This window comes from Garra rufa, chromosome 2, assembly GCF_049309525.1.
Source record: "Garra rufa chromosome 2, GarRuf1.0, whole genome shotgun sequence".
NCBI classification, from domain to species: domain Eukaryota; kingdom Metazoa; phylum Chordata; class Actinopteri; order Cypriniformes; family Cyprinidae; genus Garra; species Garra rufa.
Window position 1 is genome coordinate 66041698 of NC_133362.1, and position 18047 is coordinate 66059744.

Consider the following 18047-nt stretch of genomic DNA (forward strand, 5'->3'; position numbering starts at 1 on the left):
TACTAAGGCACATTCATAAAAAGGATTTAAAAGTCCTAATTGAACTATGGCCTAATCCTATCTGTAAAAAAACAGGTCTATGTGTTTTAAATGGTTGTGTAGCTGTATAAATATTAACAGCTAGTTTCTTAAAGGTCTTAGAATGCAATGAATGCCAGAAGGTGGGAAAACCTTTGGTTGCTCCTCAACCATTAGAGTCTATTAAGGTAAATCTTTGCAGTGTTATCTTTATATTATACAACAGCTATTTAAAAAAAAAAAAGTAAAAGTAAATATATTGTTTTTACATTTATAGGTTTCTGCTGTCTGGGAGCTCATTGGGATTGATCTGACAGGACCTCTTCCAAAAACAGTCGATGGCTTCCAGTTCATTCTTACAGTAACTGACTACTTTTCGAAATGGGTTGAGGGTTTCCCGTTGAAAACGAAATCAGCAGCAGAAGTGGGACGCCTTCTTTGCTCTATTATAGACATGGCTGTCCCAAAAGAATCCCCTCTGACTAGGGAAGAGAATTCGTAAATGAAGTATTATGTAAATTATCATATAAAATCCCCTCAAAATTCGAAATGATAATCAAAAATATTATTAAAAACAAATATTCAAAAGTTTCAACGCTTCTGTGATTTTTCACTGTGAATGAGCCAAATGTGACCCCTAAATTAATAGGGCAAAAGGTTTATTTTACTTTAATTGTTGTATATTTCAGCTCAACAACAGCCTCTGTGACATGTTATCCATTGAGAGAAGTGTCACAGCTGCGTATCACCCACAAACAAATGGCCTGGACAAAAAAACTAACGACAACATAAAGCGGCAAGTTTTTTTTTTTTGGTTTACTTATGACACAGGCTTGTTTTGTTGCATTGCTGTCACATACCACTTCACTTTACTCAGGTAAAGGAACCCTGTTGCTTTTTAACCATGGATCATTGAAATTATTCACAAATAATTTATTTCTATTTAATTACTGTATACAGTATATTATATCTGTTTCATGCAGTGCTTTTTTACATCTTAGAGCTCTAAAAATTGGTCAATGAGAAGCAAAACAACTAGGATGTCTTTTGGATGCTACATTGTTTTCATAAAGGTCAAAGTTCCACACCATAACAAAGCACTCCCCTTTTCTTTTGATGTACGGAAGGGAGGCAGTTTTCACATCTGAGGTTCCTATTGATATGCCGGTAAGTTTTCTTCATATTCTTTACAAAATAATTGTAATTAAGCATTTTCTTAAGCTGTCAATGCTTCAGCACAGTATTTTCTTAAAGGGAGAGTTCACCCAAAAATGAAAATTACCCCATGCACCCAACTTCATATGTGCATTCCTGGGAGCAGATGATGTAGGACTGTCATGGGGAAGTGATGAGATCTGCGTCCAAATGCGGGGGAAGAGAATTTATTAAATAAACACAAATAAACAAACGAACAAACAAAAGGCCAACACGGCAGAACACGACTTGAATACAAAAACAAAGATAAACAAAACAGGAAACACGGTCTAGGAGCCAGGATAAGTAAGACAGAAACAAACCACACAGAAGACAATGCAGCCAGAATGAGTAGTGGGAAATGAGAGTTCTTATAGACCAAATAATTGTGAACAGGTGAGAGCTTTGATGAGTGCTAATGACAAGACAGGTGTTACAATCAGGGAAGTGCAGTGCAGGGAAGGGAAAACAGTGACCTCATGTGGCTGAGGGAAGCCCCACAGCCCAGATCATGACAGTACCCCCTCTCAAGGGAACGGCTTCCAGACGTTTCCAAAAACAAAATCAAAATCTGGAGGGAGGAGGAACGGTGGAAGGTGCATCAGGGGGAGGGATGGCGGGCCAGGCCCGGGCAGCCGAGGAACGTGAGTGGACACTGCTGCAAGAGGAACGTGAGCTGGCCTCGCCGGCAGTGGAACGTCCGCGGTCACCGCCGCGTCAGGAACAAAGAGCGCGGTCACCGCCGCGTCCGGAACGGAGATAGCAGTCACCTGCCGCGTCCACAACGGAGAGCGTGGTCACGGCCGCGTCATGAACAGAGATAGCGGTCACCGCCGCTTCAGGAACAGAGATAGCGATCACCGACGCTTTAGGAACAGAGATTGCGGTTACTTGTGCGTCAGGAACGGAGATAGCGGACGCCGCCGCGTCAGGAACAGAGATAGCGGTCACCGCCGCGCCAGGAACGGAGATAGCGGTCACCTGCCCCGTCTGCAACGGAGAGCACGTTCACGGCCACGTCAGGAACGGAGATAGCGGTCACCGCCGCGCCAGGAACGGAGATAGCGGTCACCTGCCCCGTCTGCAACGGAGAGCACGTTCACGGCCACGTCAGGAACGGAGATAGCGGTCACCTGCCGCGTCCGCAACGGAGAGCACGTTCACGGCCGCGTCAGGAACGGAGATAGCGATCACTGTCAGGAACAGAGATTGCGGTTACTTGTGCGTCAGGAACGGAGATAGCGATCACCGACGCTTTAGGAACAGAGATTGCGGTTACTTGTGCGTCAGGAACGGAGATAGCGGACGGCGCCGCTTTAGGAACAGAGATTGCGGTTACTTGTGCGTCAGGAACAGAGATAGCGGTCAGTGCCGCTTTGGGAACAGAGTGGGTGGACGCCGCCACAGCAACGTGAGCTGGCATGGCCGCCAGCAGAACATCCAAGCGACCATCCACCGACGCCAGAGAGGTGTAAACGGTTGCCATCCATTCCGGCATAGAGCCAGCGGTTACCAGCGCGTCAGGCACAGAGCGGGTGGGCGCTGCCCCCAAGCGGATCGGCCCGTGGATCTGTTAATTTTTCCGATCCCCAATCCAGCAATTTTTTCAATATCGGGGCCGATATTCGATCCTAATATCGGATCGGTGCACCCCTAGTTTAAGGGTGAATCAATCCTCTTTTTAGTTGTGATATGGTGTCTCAGTCTAAGTTATTCTCACACTGGTATATTTAGAAACCAAACAAATTAGAATATAATGCTAATAATAATTTTATATTATTATTCTTACGACAGTAATATTGGAATACAATTCTGTAAAATTAATGAAAATAAGTATTTCACAGGTATGTTATTTTAACTTATTCTACAGTAGGGAAATAACAGTACTTTTGTCGTAATTCCTACACTTTCAAGTAGGGCCTAAAACTTTTTGCCATATCTGCCATTTTAATCATGATACAAAGTTTTTTGGTGCTTTGAGAAAATTTTCCAGCCATAAATATTTTTCCTGCCATGAAACTGTTTTTGCATTTGCTGCTACTACAACAACTTAACATTTTTAATAAAAATACTACTAATAATAAATTGACACACGTTAACACACATGTAGCATGAGCAGGTTTTTTTTATTTTAATTTGATTTTATCATTTAAACATTTGAAGCAAAAACAGAATGGTCTGACTTTAGCATTGTGAACTTATTTGTTATTTACAGTGAAAGAATTGCAGTATTTAGTTATTATACTTTTATAAATAATTGTAGCCGCATTTAAAAAAATATTTTGACACGAAAATTTTTATATTTTTCTGTTAATCTATTAAAGTCTTCTGAGAAGTTATATTTCTCTCCCATTCGAAAATGAATCCTTCATTCATGAGGAATTTATCACAAACTTTGCTGCTTGTACAGGGTATATGGCCATTAGCAGGACAAAAAAACAAAACTTTTATTCAAATACTGAATAAATTATATGTAACCTAGGAGTGTGCAATAGCCCTTCCTTGATAATCATTAAAAACGTGTCACTTCAGTTAATCGTAAAAGTCTTTTTATAATCAATGAACCGCTTATTTACAGTGAGAGGACAGGCAAGTGTACAGGGAAATAATATGGTGTTTAGAAGTGAGTGAATTCAGAACGCAATGGCCAATCACAGGTGTTCAAAATCAACAAATATGTCTATGATTGACTACATTGCTCAGCGCTACGAAAACATGTTGTCTTTTGGCGATTTCCAGAGCACAAACACAAATACGCCCTGGAGACTTTACCAAATTGGTTTAGCCAATATCTTACTATTACAGTTTTAGCTGAGGGTGCTTTTGACTGCGTGAGAGCATGTGAAAAGTGTCAACTGCATCAGTCTCATACTAAATGCGTGAGAGTTGGCAGCCCTGCTTCATGAAACCAATGACATCTGAAATGTTTTCTCAGTCAAAATCTATGTGAATTATGTACCCTAAAACACAATTGAAAAAATTAATTGAAAGAACTGTCAGTATGTGCAAGTAATGTACTACAAGCCACTTCAATAAGAAGAGATCAATTGGAAATAAAGAACAATATTTAAGTTTAAGTTTATTTATACTATGGGTTGTGAGAGGGATTATCAGCAAACAAGAGGGTTATTTAGCCAAAGGTGATATAATTTTCCTTCAAATTGCCCACCCAAACCATCCAGTTTAAAGGGTTAGTTATCCCCCCAAAAAAATTCCTGTCATTAATTACTAACCCTTATGACCCATAAGACCATAGTTCATCTTTGGAACACAGATTTAGATATTTTTGATGAAATCTGAGAGCTTTCTGACCCTCCACAGACAACAATGCAACTGAAATGTTCCCACTTCACATTGCACATTTGGTCAAACGGAATTTACCCCTCAACAGACAGTAAAAGATAAGACAGACATACTGTACAAAATGTACATGTATTTTCTTATGTTTCAAGGTGCATTTACACATTCAGAAACAGTGAAGTTGCTACAGTTATGAATTAAAGCCACTGTTCGTAGGGAATGCAGATGATTACTGCGTGGTGTGCTCCTTGCTTGAAAAATATGCAGATCAGAGCATGATTGAAATGGTAAAGTATAACATAAAAATGTTTCTATTTACAGTTTTTCTAATAGATTTGACACATTTCTCAAAACTCAGGTCACTGTCTTCAAAACAGTTAACACAGCGAACTGAACACTTTGTGATTGTACGTTTTCACTCATTTCATACAAATTACAAATCATGCACATCATTTTCTCAAAACAATGTACACAAAACTCAAATATTTTTACAATAGTTTGTACAACCAACCAGTAATTTAAAATATGTTACATTTTTACACAAATCACAAACATTTATGTACCATGGCCCAAACACAACAAACAAAATTCTGTAATTTGTCATTCGATCAAATGAACATGGTATATTTTTGATTGAGCCTAAACTAATAAGTATTGGAATACTTATACAGACAACACAGGAAACGCAGTTTTCCTTATATTATTATATTATATTATTCAGTTTTATATGTATTATGCTGCTGTCTGCAATCAACTCACAGGAGAAAAGTGTCAAATTGATTTAGAAAACCTGTAGCATACATATATATGCACAAACTCTTTGTGGAATTTTATGCATCTAATGCTTCTTTTTATTATATGTAATTTGATTTTATTTATTTTTTTGTCTTGTAGGTGCAGTGTGATTTGTGTGGTAGGTGTGCCCAATATAAAAAACATAGCTGCAATACATACACATGCAAAAAGTGTGAGAGTGCCCAAAAGGCCAGTGTGAAGTGTGTGTAACACGTAGAATTTTATGACAGAAAATTATGTCATTAGAATGTTCTATGTTCATGGAAATTATTAAAAATGATTGTTCAAATATCAAAACGTGCTACCCCTGATATGTTAATGATCCTATGACAGAATACACTGCTCCTGACATCTTAAAGATATTACAGAACATATCAACATGCTCCTCATATTTATACAGTGCATATTCAAGGAGTAATGGTGTAAAACAAGGTGAGTTTGCACTGGGAGCTTTATTTGATGGCGTGCACTAGAGGTGGGAAAAAAAATCGATATTGCAATATATTGTTGTGCTCTCTGTCGCAATAAATAATCGATACACTAACGGCCAATATCGATATTTTATTACAACACAAATGATTAATTTACCCGTCGTCAGTGTCACTGTCACTACCCAATATCTACCATTCTGTTTGCGGGGGGCGCTGTTCGAGTAAATAGGGGTAAAGTGGCGGAAGCAGCGGCCAGTGAAGAACACAAGTTCTCTTACGAGAGGTCTCTCGTACTGCGTAAGCTAAGCTTACGCTTGGGGAAAATCCTTTCCGCGAGAGATATTGAAGCCAAAAAATTATCCTTAATTTTGTATTAATGTAAAACGCGTTGCCGCAGTGAGCAGACATAGGCGAGGCGTATTGCTTGCCTATTGGCTGCTCTGCAGCAACTGCAGCACCTATCGAGCGAGGCTTGGCGCGAAACCAGCTCCAATGAGAGCCTTTCGCGCCTAATACGTCATCTCCCGCCGAAAGTGGCGTGATCCAAGCCTATAAATATCGCTCGAAGGTAGCTACACTCTGATTTTTTCATCCTTCAAGCGAAGCTCACGCATCGCTGGAGCCGGAGAAGAAGCCGCCGTCGACTGCAAGCATCTCAGCGGGACGAGCCATTGGAACTGCTGGCCACGCCGCCTTCCGTGCCTTCCTGCTGCGCTTTCCGGCGCCTATATCCTTTATAATCCTTTATAATCTACAGTGTGTGTCGCCGCTGCGATACACACTGTTTCTCTAAGAGAGCAAAGTGTCTTTTTAAAGATGCTTTCATACGGCTCGTGCAGATGCCAATGGCGACTCTGAGGACTTGCCTTGCCTTCTTCACTGAGACTGCTCCCCCGCCCGCGCGGTGTCGCGCCGTAAAAAGCGCTGTGCCCAGCGGGCCCCGGACCCTTCCTCCAGCCGACAAAGCTCGCCGGTTCGCCCGCCTGCTTCATCGACCTCGTCAGCCTCTGTTCCGGACGTAAAGCGGCCGCTGTATGCCACCGCTTCCATCGACGCCGCTGGCGAGGGGGGCCATGAAGGAGGAAGAGGATTTCCGTTTCCCGCCAAAGCGGGAACGCGCATGCTGCTCAGAAGAGGCGATAGCAGCCCACTTATGTCTGCCCTCCGCTGGACGGCGTGCTAAGTCGGCCCTCCCCTCTAAAGCTTGCCGTCAGACGTCAAACCTGCTTCGCCGCGCTCTCGCCGCCGCCTAGCCGCGTCAGCGCTGCGTAACATGGTCTCTCACCGTTGCTGAGAGGCACCCGTGGTTAACGCTTTCTGACGTTTTTCTCGTCTGGCCGCCGCCCCGCCAGACGCGGCCCGCGGCCCAGGATTGAGTTGAAACCTGAGCCTCCGAAATCGTCCTAGCATCTGGGAAAACGACAGTGTACGAGTCCCGCGGTTGCCGGACCCCCACCAAAGTTATTCGCTCGTCCAGTTCCAGGAAATGTGACTGTTCCAGTGTTTTCTGCAGCCAACAAACCGGCTCCGTCGCCCGTTTGCCTGCACACAAAAGTCGTTCCCACGGCTACACAGATATACCCCCAATAAAGTGTATTATCTGGTGTCCCGGCCACGGCCGATGGTGTTTCATGTGTCGTATGAATATGCCCACTAACCAGTGCTCATCTCTACACACAAACACACAGCGCACATAAAATCGACTCAGATCGATTGCGCGTCACACGTGGTAAATGTGCCCGCTTCACAATGCCCACAGACACCACATTATGCACTGTTGGTTTCTGTAAAAACGAAACCAACAGTGCATTAACTCTATGCTTTGGGATGTTAAATGTGCCCGCTTCACACAGTGCTCACAGACACCTCATTATGCACGTCAACCGGTTTCTGTAAAAACGAAACCAGGAGTGCGTTCGCTCTATGCAGGCGAACGCTGTTTGGAGTGTTGAACGCCGGTGCGCGAGTCCCGCGGCTGCCAGACTCCCACCGAAAGTATTCGCTCGCTCAGCTCCAAGAAATGTGGCTGTTCCAGCGTTATCCGCAGTCATCAAGCCGGCGCTGCAGCCTGCTTGTCTGCAGTCAAGAGCCGTTCTCACGGCTACCCAATTAAATCCTCAAAGGAGTGTATTTTCGGGTGTTCCGGCCATAGCCGAAGGTGTTTTGTGTGTAGCTCGCATGCACATACACATGAGCACATCCTGTCATACAAAACCCGCGCACATAAAGTCGACCCGAATCGGCTGCGCTTCACATGTGATAAATTCAGGCAGGTCTTACGGTTTCTGTAAAAACGAACCGGACGACGCCTCGTCTACACGGCTAAAGGCTGCGCTGAGTGTGTTGAATGTGCCCGTTACTACGCAACCACATATACACACAAAGATAGCAGTCCCCGCGGTCAGTGTACCCCGAGCCTCGAATGTCACAGTCACTCGTGCGTCACAACGCACCGAAGCGACTCCGTTATTGACAGATCGGAGCGCGCTTCGCACCTACCCCCTTGCGTTACAGGTAAATGCATGGGAAAAGCTCCCAGGGGTTTCACAATGGGTGCTGGACATTATTAAAGGAGGCTATTCGCTACAGTTTCACCGACTTCGCCTGTGTTATATGTGCCCACCTCAGTGCCACACATATTACATCAGGCAGGTCTTACGGTTTCTGTAAACCGGACGACGCCCAGTCTACGCGGCTTAAAGCTGCATCGAGTGTGTTAAATGTGCCGTTACCACGCAACCACACATACACACAGAGAAAGCAGTCCCCGCGGTCAGCGTACCCCGAGCCTTGCATGTCACAGACACCGAAGCGGCTCCGTTAGTAACAGATCGGAGCGCGCTTCGCACCCACCCCCTCGCATTACATGATAGATGCATGGGAAAAACTCCCAGGGGTCTCAAAATGGGTGCTGGACATTATAAAGAGAGGCTATTCGCTCCAGTTTCGACGACGCCCTCGCCGTTACACGGCGCGCGTCGAGACCACGATAAAGGCAGATGCAGCACACCTGCTACGAGCCGAAGTGACCACTAGATCTAAGGCAACTGAACAAAGCGCTATAGTGAAGCGAAAGTTCAGAATGCTCACAACCAAGAAAATCCTCGCACAAGTGTGCCGAGGAGACTGGTTTGTGTCAGTGGATCTGAAAGACGCGTATTTTCAAATACAGATAGCGTCGCGTCACAGGCGATTTTTGAGATTCGCCTTCGAGGGCCAAGCTTATCAGTACACAGTCCTGCCATTCGGTTTGTCCTTAGCACCCCGTACATTTACAAAGTGCATGGACGCAGCGCTCGCCCCGCTCAGACAGAAAGGCGTGCGAATACTGAATTATTGGGACGATTGGCTGATTTTAGCGCAATCTCACTCAATGCTCAGGGAACACACGTCCATGTTACTCGATCACCTCGAGAACTTGGGTTTGAAAGTCAATTGGGAGAAAAGCTCGCTGAACCCCAGCCAGAATATCTCCTTCCTGGGCATAGAAGTGGACTCGCTGGCAATGACAGCGAAGCTTTCGTCAGTGCGCGCGCTGAACGTTCAGAGCGCAGTGAGCGCGCTCTGCCGCAGCAAGTCTGCCCCGCTCAAGACCTTTCAAAGAGTGTTAGGTCTTATGGCCTCAGCATCATCAGTTCTACAGTTAGGGATGCTCTGCATGCGCCCACTGCAGTTCTGGCTGAGAGCGCGAGTGCCGCGCCGAGCGTGGGCGTCCGGTCGACTCCGTCTCACGATCAATCAGAGATGCGTTACAGCCCTGATGCCGTGGAGAACAGCCGGCTGGTACCAAACAGGTGTCACTCTAGAGAGACCCTCGAAGGTGAAAGTAGTGTCCACGGACGCGTCCACCTCGGGATGGGGAGCGCTGCTAGACGGCAGACCGTCGTTCGGCCAGTGGTCAGAACGCGAGAAATCGCTGCATATCAACTGCCTCGAAATGATGGCAGTGGAGAATGCGCTGACATATTTTCTTCCCTTATTGAAGGGAAGTCATGTATTAGTCCGCTCTGACAACATATCGGTAGTGGCTTACATAAATCGCCAGGGCGGTCTCAGGTCCAGAAAGCTACATGCACTTGCAGAACGCCTTCTGGTATGGGCTCATCGCAACCTGTGCTCGCTGAGGGCAGCGCACGTGCGGGGGACCCTAAATGTAGGACCAGACAGACTGTCCAGGAACAATGTTCCGGCGGGCGAATGGTCGCTGCACCCTCAGACGGTGCAGCTATTATGGAAAACATTCGGCAGAGCGGAGATAGATCTATTTGCATCTCAGGACAACGCTCATTGTCTAGAATTCTTTTCCAAAGCCAAGGACGCGCTAGCCCATGCGTGGCCCCGCCGTCCTCTTTATGCTTTTCCCCCAGTCTCTCTCCTACCTCAGGTGATAGAGAGGGTGAAGGAGGAAGGGTGTGCAATACTGCTAATAGCGCCGTTTTGGGGGAACCAGCCTTGGTTCCCAGCGCTGATGCAGATGACGAGCATCGCACCGTGGCCAATACCTGTGAGGAGAGACCTCCTCTCGCAGGCGGGCGGCGCGATTTGGCACCCTCACCCCGAGCTGTGGTCCCTTCATGTATGGGTCACCAGGGAATATATGATGAACTCCCCACAGGAGTGATATCAACGATCACACAGGCTAGGGCGCCATCTACTAGACGGCTCTATGCCTCGAAGTGGTCGATATTTGCGGACTGGTGCACAGCCCGCGGATCCTCACCCACAGACTGTGGAGTGACAGATGTACTTTCCTTCCTACAAGAGCTGCTGGACAAGGGCAGGTCCCCGTTTAGTTTATGTGGCGGCCATAGCAGCGTTCTCGATGACAACGCTAGGTCAGTCAATAGGGAGGAATGATTTAATCATACGCTTCCTTAGGGGAGCTAAGAGATTAAATCCACCCAGACCGCCTTCAGTCCCAACTTGGGACCTTTCTGTGGTGCTGGACGCTATGAAGGGCGGACCATTCGAACCACTACAGGCGGCTGAATTAAAATATCTGTCTCTTAAGGCTATATTCCTCCTAGCGCTCGCTTCAGTGAAGCGCGTAGGAGATTTGCACGCGCTCTCCGTGGGCGCGACAGGCATGGAGTTTGAACCTAACGACTCTAAAGTTATACTCAAACCCAAGCATGGATATGTGCCAAAGTCTATTAACACACCGTTTAGAGCACAGGTCATCGCACTGTCTGCTCTGCCGGTTGGGGATGAAGAGGCTGACGCGAGACTCTTATGTCCAGTGAGAGCGCTAAGAGTCTATGTGTCTCGCACGTCTGCTTTTAGACAGACAGAACAGCTGTTCGTCTCGTTTTACGGGCATTCTAAAGGAATGGCTGCGTCAAAACAGACTTTATCCAGATGGATAGTGGATGCTATTGCACTGGCGTACGAGTCCAAGGGCATGCGATGCCCGCTGGGTGTCAGAGCACATTCCACGAGGGGCGTGGCCTCGTCGTGGGCTTGGTCGAGTGGAATTAACTTGCAAGACATTTGTACGGCGGCAGGCTGGGCCTCTCCGTCTACATTCATAAGATTCTACAACTTGGAGGTTCCCGCCCTACAGGCCAAGTTGCTATCGGTCTAGATATTAACAGATATCTAGACCCATGTTCCAAGTTTATCCAGGTCGTTTACCTGCCCGGATATACCAGGAGCCAGTGTTTATAGGGTCCTAATCCCCTTATATGTTCAAGCACGTTCAAACACTATATGAACCCCGGGCTATTCGCCCTCGGGTCTATGGTATCAGATCTTGGCATGCACGGCGTTTTACATGGGGTCCCCAAGCGTAAGCTTAGCTTACGCAGTACGAGAGACCTCTCGTAAGAGAACGTACTCGGTTACTAACGTAACCTCGGTTCTCTCAGAGAGGGAACGAGTACTGCGTACCTTGCCGTGCAAGCGCGTGCTCTGGGCGCTTTTATGATGAAAAAACCAGAGTGTAGCTACCTTCGAGCGATATTTATAGGCTTGGATCACGCCACTTTCGGCGGGAGATGACGTATTAGGCGCGAAAGGCTCTCATTGGAGCTGGTTTCGCGCCAAGCCTCGCTCGATAGGTGCTGCAGTTGCTGCAGAGCAGCCAATAGGCAAGCAATACGCCTCGCCTATGTCTGCTCACTGCGGCAACGCGTTTTACATTAATACAAAATTAAGGATAATTTTTTGGCTTCAATATCTCTCGCGGAAAGGATTTTCCCCAAGCGTAAGCTTAGCTTACGCAGTACTCGTTCCCTCTCTGAGAGAACCGAGGTTACGTTAGTAACCGAGTACGTTATCTTACAACATCAGAGAAGAAGCGCAGAAAAAAGAGAAGTGAGAAGAATGGCGGAAGATAACGAAAAACAAATCAAAGACGCACCCGCTAGTTGAGCATGCTGATCAGTTACGCCTGTTTCACACATACTCCGTCTGCAGTGCGTATGCGTTGAGTATTTTTTTCCGCACCCATGTTAACGGATTAGAGCGTTCACACTGCACGCGGTTACTGTGCAAGTGCATTGAATAATACGTTGTTTATTATACGTTGAGTTTAAACGTGAATATATCTAGAATTGTATTAGTGTACTGTGATAAAAGAGTATCACAATGCTGAAAAAGCACGTTTGTATTTGAAATCAAAATAACGGATAAATGGTGTGTTTGTGGTAAACAGCCGCGGATCAGGAACGGACTGCAAACGTGTCCTGTGTGAAAGCAAAACGAGTCCGTGCTGCTTCTGCATCGCACACGTAACGCACACGGACTGCATACACACTGCAGACGGAGTATGTGTGAAACAGGCGTTAGTGTTCCTCAAGAAGAATATGCCTTGATGAGACCACTGTCCAGGTTAACATAAAGCACTTTACAGTAACTTACTACTGACGTTTTCAGTATCACGGTTTACACATGTTAGTTAATGTTCATGTTTTTTTAATGTTCAGGCACTTTTATCTGTCTAGCTGTACAGTGTTTACATTTAAGACCAGGAGGCAGTGAGTTATTATGCAAATGCATATTTCTTTGCACAGTGTTGGAAATGTTGGCATTAATAAATGCATAAGATTTCCTTATTATGGGTATTTTTTTCTTCTTCAGTCACATATATCGTGATATATCGTTGATGAAATTTCTTCCAATATATTGAATATCGTAGATATCGTGAATCGTGATATTATCGATATCGTGGGCCACATATCGCCACAGAATTGAATCGTGAGTTACCTGTATCATCCCACCCCTAGCGTGCACGTACCTCTGCGTGAGCGGTGAGTGCATGGTGAGCGGGAAGTGGGGAGACGGGGTGGTATTTCCCTCACAGAGATCACGGACCGAGGGCACCAAGATCGGACCGAAAGGGTACTTTAGCTCGAACTCCCCCGATATGTGCTACGGTAGCATTTTTTGACATTACATCACCAGTAAATACTAAACTGCAACAAATATATTGTCCTGTCCTCATTTACCCCAAAAGCAAAATAAAAATAAGCTCCCTGACAGTGTTTCAATGATTTTTCAAAAGAGGAATAAATACACAAACAATATAACAAGACACTGATTACAGTAGTCCAAATAGTGATAGATCAAATTTGCCATCACACCCTCTTTGTAACAGTTACACAGCAGCATTAACTAGTTTAATGTGAATTTAATGGTAAGGTACAAATATTTTAGTGTTTTAAATGTGCATACATTTTTTTTAAATATTCCCAGATTTATGATGTTAATAACTTTAGACAAGCATCATTATTTCTTGAGTACAAAATTATATTCTATATACAACATTTCTATTATGTGTTTGTGATTCTAGAGAGCAGTGCACCAATGGGACTTTTATTTTGGTCTGATGATGTGACGTCATAAAGCTTCGCCCCGCTCCTCATCTGTTGTGATTTACCTGAAGAAAGGTTTGTGGTTTTAAAGTTTTTAAATCAATGCAAACTATTACATCAATTAAAGAATTTGCAAGCTGTGTAAAATAAATGCATCATTATTAAATATAACGTTGTAATGCTTTATTTAGTGTTACTTGAAGATTAGCCTTACGTAACATATAATGTGCGTCTCATTTCGCTCTCTATATTATGAATCAATCGCGTGATGATAAGAAGTGATGAGGGGAACTGAGAATCCGAATCATTTGAATCAAATCATTTGTGAAATGATTCAGTGATTCGATTCAGCGGCAAACAACAACAAACACAAACGAGTGAATCACAACCTAGAATGATTTCATTAAAGTGTAATATATTAGATGTGATAAACAAATAATTGAATACCAGCTATTAATTAAAAATAGCCTGCCTAAATATGAACCTTCTGGGTAATTTGTATGTTTTATAAATTTTATATAGAAGTCCGTTAACTGTCTGACTCTTACTAGTGCACTGACTACTGAACTAGGAGCTGATTGAGACGCACCCAGAGATTTAGTTTGCATTGATTTTTCTTTCTATTAATTATTCTCACCTTAAACAGGACAAAGTTTTTAAACGCACAGAAAAAACTCCTGGAGAATCAACAGAGATCCATGTCACACATTATTAGGAAGATGGCATTTATTAAAGAGAAGAGTGAAGACATGAAGATTGAAGCCTCATTGAAACATGAAGATACTGAGGAACAAACAAAGATGGTATTTATTAAAGAGGAGAGTGAAGACATGAGGATTGAAGAAGTATTTGGAGTCAAACAAGAAGATGCTGAGGAACAAACAGGTTGGTTTTTATTCTTAAAGCTGAACTCATTGCAAAATGAATATAAAGAATATTTATTAATAATGTCACACAGGTGTAGAAATGTTTTAAGTGCTACTGAGAAAATCCTGCTTTCACACTGGCCATTTGTTATCATGACATCAGGCATTTAAGTTGTAGCGTTAATCTGGAATAACACTCATAAAAGACTATACAAATGTAGCAAACATTTTCATACAGTTCTTTGCATGCAATTCTTCTAAGATCAGTTCATTTACCTTTTTTTGTAGACCAAGACAATGTAGGATATACAGAAAAACAGTACAACATTAAAGAAAACAGTGCTGTAAATATAAAGCAAGTCTGACAATAAAACAAACACAAAAAATAAGCTAAAACAAAAACATTAACATTTAAGTTAAATTCTGATGTAAATATGTGAGGTTTAAGATACACCTTTTTTATAAAGTTAAAAAATAAGGAGGACCATTAGGAAAAGAAGAATAAGATGTATAAATATATCACTGGTTAAAGAGAGGAAAAGAAGAAAATAATTAAATATCAATATAATCAAGTAAATACAAAGATGAAAACAGTGCGTTCAGGAGGCATAGGTCAAACTTACACCAAGGTACTCTATTTTAACATGAGAACGGCAAAAACCAGTGGTTCTCAAACTGGGGTATGGGAGGGGATGGAGGGGTACGAAAAACAAAAGGCTGAGCTTTGGCATTTATTTAATTCTACCCCAAATTAAGGTTAAGGTGATGAGTAGGCATAAATCAGGTTGTTGTGTTTCCCATGCATTGATTTATTTGTGGCGACTCAAATATCATATATCATGACTACAATATCAAAACTGACCACAACAAATAGATTTTCCAAAAGGTTTTTTACAGGGTAAAAAACAAACTTTTTTACAGATTTTTTTGTGAAAAAAGTATACACAGTAGAGATCTGAAATTTTGCATATGATCTATTGGGTATATTACCCATCACATAGATTTATTTTTTCAGACAAATCTGAGGAGGTCAGGTGGGGAACTTTTCCAGAATTTGATGATTCCAGTTGGAATGACCCATTTGAGACACCCTTAATAAGTAAAGGTTTCTCAAATGACATGCAACACCTCTTACAGTTGCTTAATACAGCAGTCCTCGTGCCCCAAGGCTCTGCATATTTTGTGTGTACCTCTTATCACATTTAACATTTGTTCCATATGAACGTAAGTGCCCTGCAAAGTGGACTTCATAGGATATTCCGCGATGATTCCAGTTCGAAGCAACCAAATACGTTTCATTTAAAGGTCATTAAAGCGTGCAAGACATAAATTTAAATTGTATTTATTTATACAGGTCCTTTTCCAAAAATTTGGATATTGTGATAAAGTTCATTATTTTCTGTAATGTACTGATAAACATTAGACTTTCATATATTTTAGATTAATTACACACAAGTTAGGAATTTTGGGTTTTCATGAGCTGTATGCCCAAAATCATCAATATTAAAACAATAAAAGGCTTGAACTACTTCAGTTAATGTGTAATGAATCTAAAATATATGAAAGGCTAATGTTTATCAGTACATTACAGAAAATAATGAACTTTATCACAATATGCTAATTTTTGGAAAAGGAGCCGTAGATGTCACACTTCACACTTCTCTACTAAGATTTGTCTGTGTTTGAAGACGCTGGCTTAGTTGATATAGGATGTAGTTGTGTGTTAGTTTTTGACACTTTCACATCTTTGAATGTTTTGATGTCTGTTGTTGTGTCATTAAACTGGGGTTAACTTTTACTTGTCTTTTTTCATCTTAGATCTGATGGCCCTGAAAGAGGAGAGTGAAGTACTGAATGAAATGGAAGAGAAAAATCATGATTTCATAAATGGAGAAAAATCTTTTAGTCGTTCACAGACTGAAACGACTTCCTCAAGAAAAAAGACTAGAAAGACAGGAAGAAGTTATTTCACCTGCCAACAGTGTGGAAAATCTTTCAATCAAAGAGATAGTATTAAAAGACACATGAGAGTTCACACAGGAGAGAAACCTTACACCTGCCAACAGTGTGGAAAGAGTTTCACTCAACCTGGACACCTTGGAGTCCACATGAGTGTTCACACTGGAGAGAAACCTTATTTCTGCGTACAGTGTGGAAAGATTTTTACTCTAAAAGGAAGCCTTACCAGACATATGAAAATTCACGAACAGCCTTATATGTGTGATCAGTGTGGAAAGAGTTTTGATCAACATGAAAACCTTGAAGTCCATAAGAGAGCTCATAAAGTGAGTCCTTACACATGCTCTGAGTGTGGAAAGAGTTTTAGTCAAAAACGGTGCTTTGAAGACCACATGAGAATCCACTCCGGAGAGCAACCCTACACATGCCCTCACTGCGGAAAGAGGTTTATTTATAAAATAAACTTTCAAGACCACATTAGAATTCACACAGGAGAGAAGCCTTTCACCTGCCAGCAATGTGGAAAGAGTTTTACTCAATCTGGAAAGCTTGGAGTACACATGAGAGTTCACACTGGAGAGAAACCTTACACCTGCCAGCAATGTGGAAGAAGTTTCAGCCAAAAAGGAAACCTTAACAGCCACCTGAGAGTTCACTCTGGGGAAAAGTCAGCTACATGTGATCACTCCCTTGCAAAAACTAACAATGTTTTTTTCATTGTAACCATGGTTTAACTATGGTTTTAGTAATAAAACCATATTAACTACAAAATAAATCATGGTTCTGCCACAGGAAAACTATAGTTTTGTGGTAAAACCATAGTAACTACAAAAGAACTATGGTTTTACTACAGTATTGACAGTGAAACCATAGCAATGATTGAATGAACCATCTATAGCATAACTGTTAAAATTAAATATTGATGTACTTTAATATGTGTGCTAATACTTACCTGGAAGAAACAATTAAGCATGAATTTATAAACAAAAAAAAATAAATAAATAAAAAATACATACATATAAGAGTGGCATTAGCTGCTCTTCCTCTTTCACATCTGAATTGTTTTGTTTTACTGGGGATTGAGTTGGTCTTGCAGACCCATATCCTTTTAATAATTTCCCAAACAGACAAAAAAAATACATACACATAAACAGTGTTTGATACCTTTAATTAAGCATGATTTTGAAAAGGGAATGAAAATATAAATAAATAAATACAAATATAAAAGAATGGCTTTAGCTGCTCTTCTTCTTTAAAATCTGAATTGTTTTGCTTCCTGGGGATTGAGTTGGTCTGGCAGGGCTTTTTTTTAACCACTATGCTTTTTTTAGTTCTGTATTTTTATGATGTTTTTGCAACCTGGTCATTTGGCAATACATATTCATAATTTACCTAAGCAATAACAATATGTATACAGTTGTAAGTTCACATGAAGTGCTATTTGGGACAGGACCCACGTCTCCTATAGATCACAGCACCTCACAGCAGACAACATCAAAGCAACAATACACATTTACCACGCGGGGGCCGGCCGTGAATAGTTGTAATTCACTGACAGCCAATCAGATTGTAGCATTTTTGCCAGCTGTCCTTGGTGCTGAATTTTACTGTCCCTGTCCATGGTACTGAAATGCTGCACTAGTTATTCAAAATTTTACATGAGAGGTATG

The 18047-nt window shown here is 42.6% G+C and overlaps 1 protein-coding gene across 1 annotated transcript in view; it reads left to right on the forward strand.

Moving 5' to 3' along the window:
- Positions 1 to 1825: 1825 nt before the first annotated feature.
- Positions 1826 to 18047, forward strand: part of LOC141326050 (uncharacterized) — a 239686-nt gene continuing 223464 nt past the window's right edge. The window contains exons 1-4 of the mRNA XM_073834751.1: positions 1826 to 1883; positions 2443 to 2623; positions 16355 to 16707; positions 16765 to 17044. Of these exons, the coding sequence (XP_073690852.1) occupies positions 1826 to 1883; positions 2443 to 2623; positions 16355 to 16707; positions 16765 to 17044 (872 nt within the window). The remainder of the gene's footprint in view (positions 1884 to 2442; positions 2624 to 16354; positions 16708 to 16764; positions 17045 to 18047) is intronic.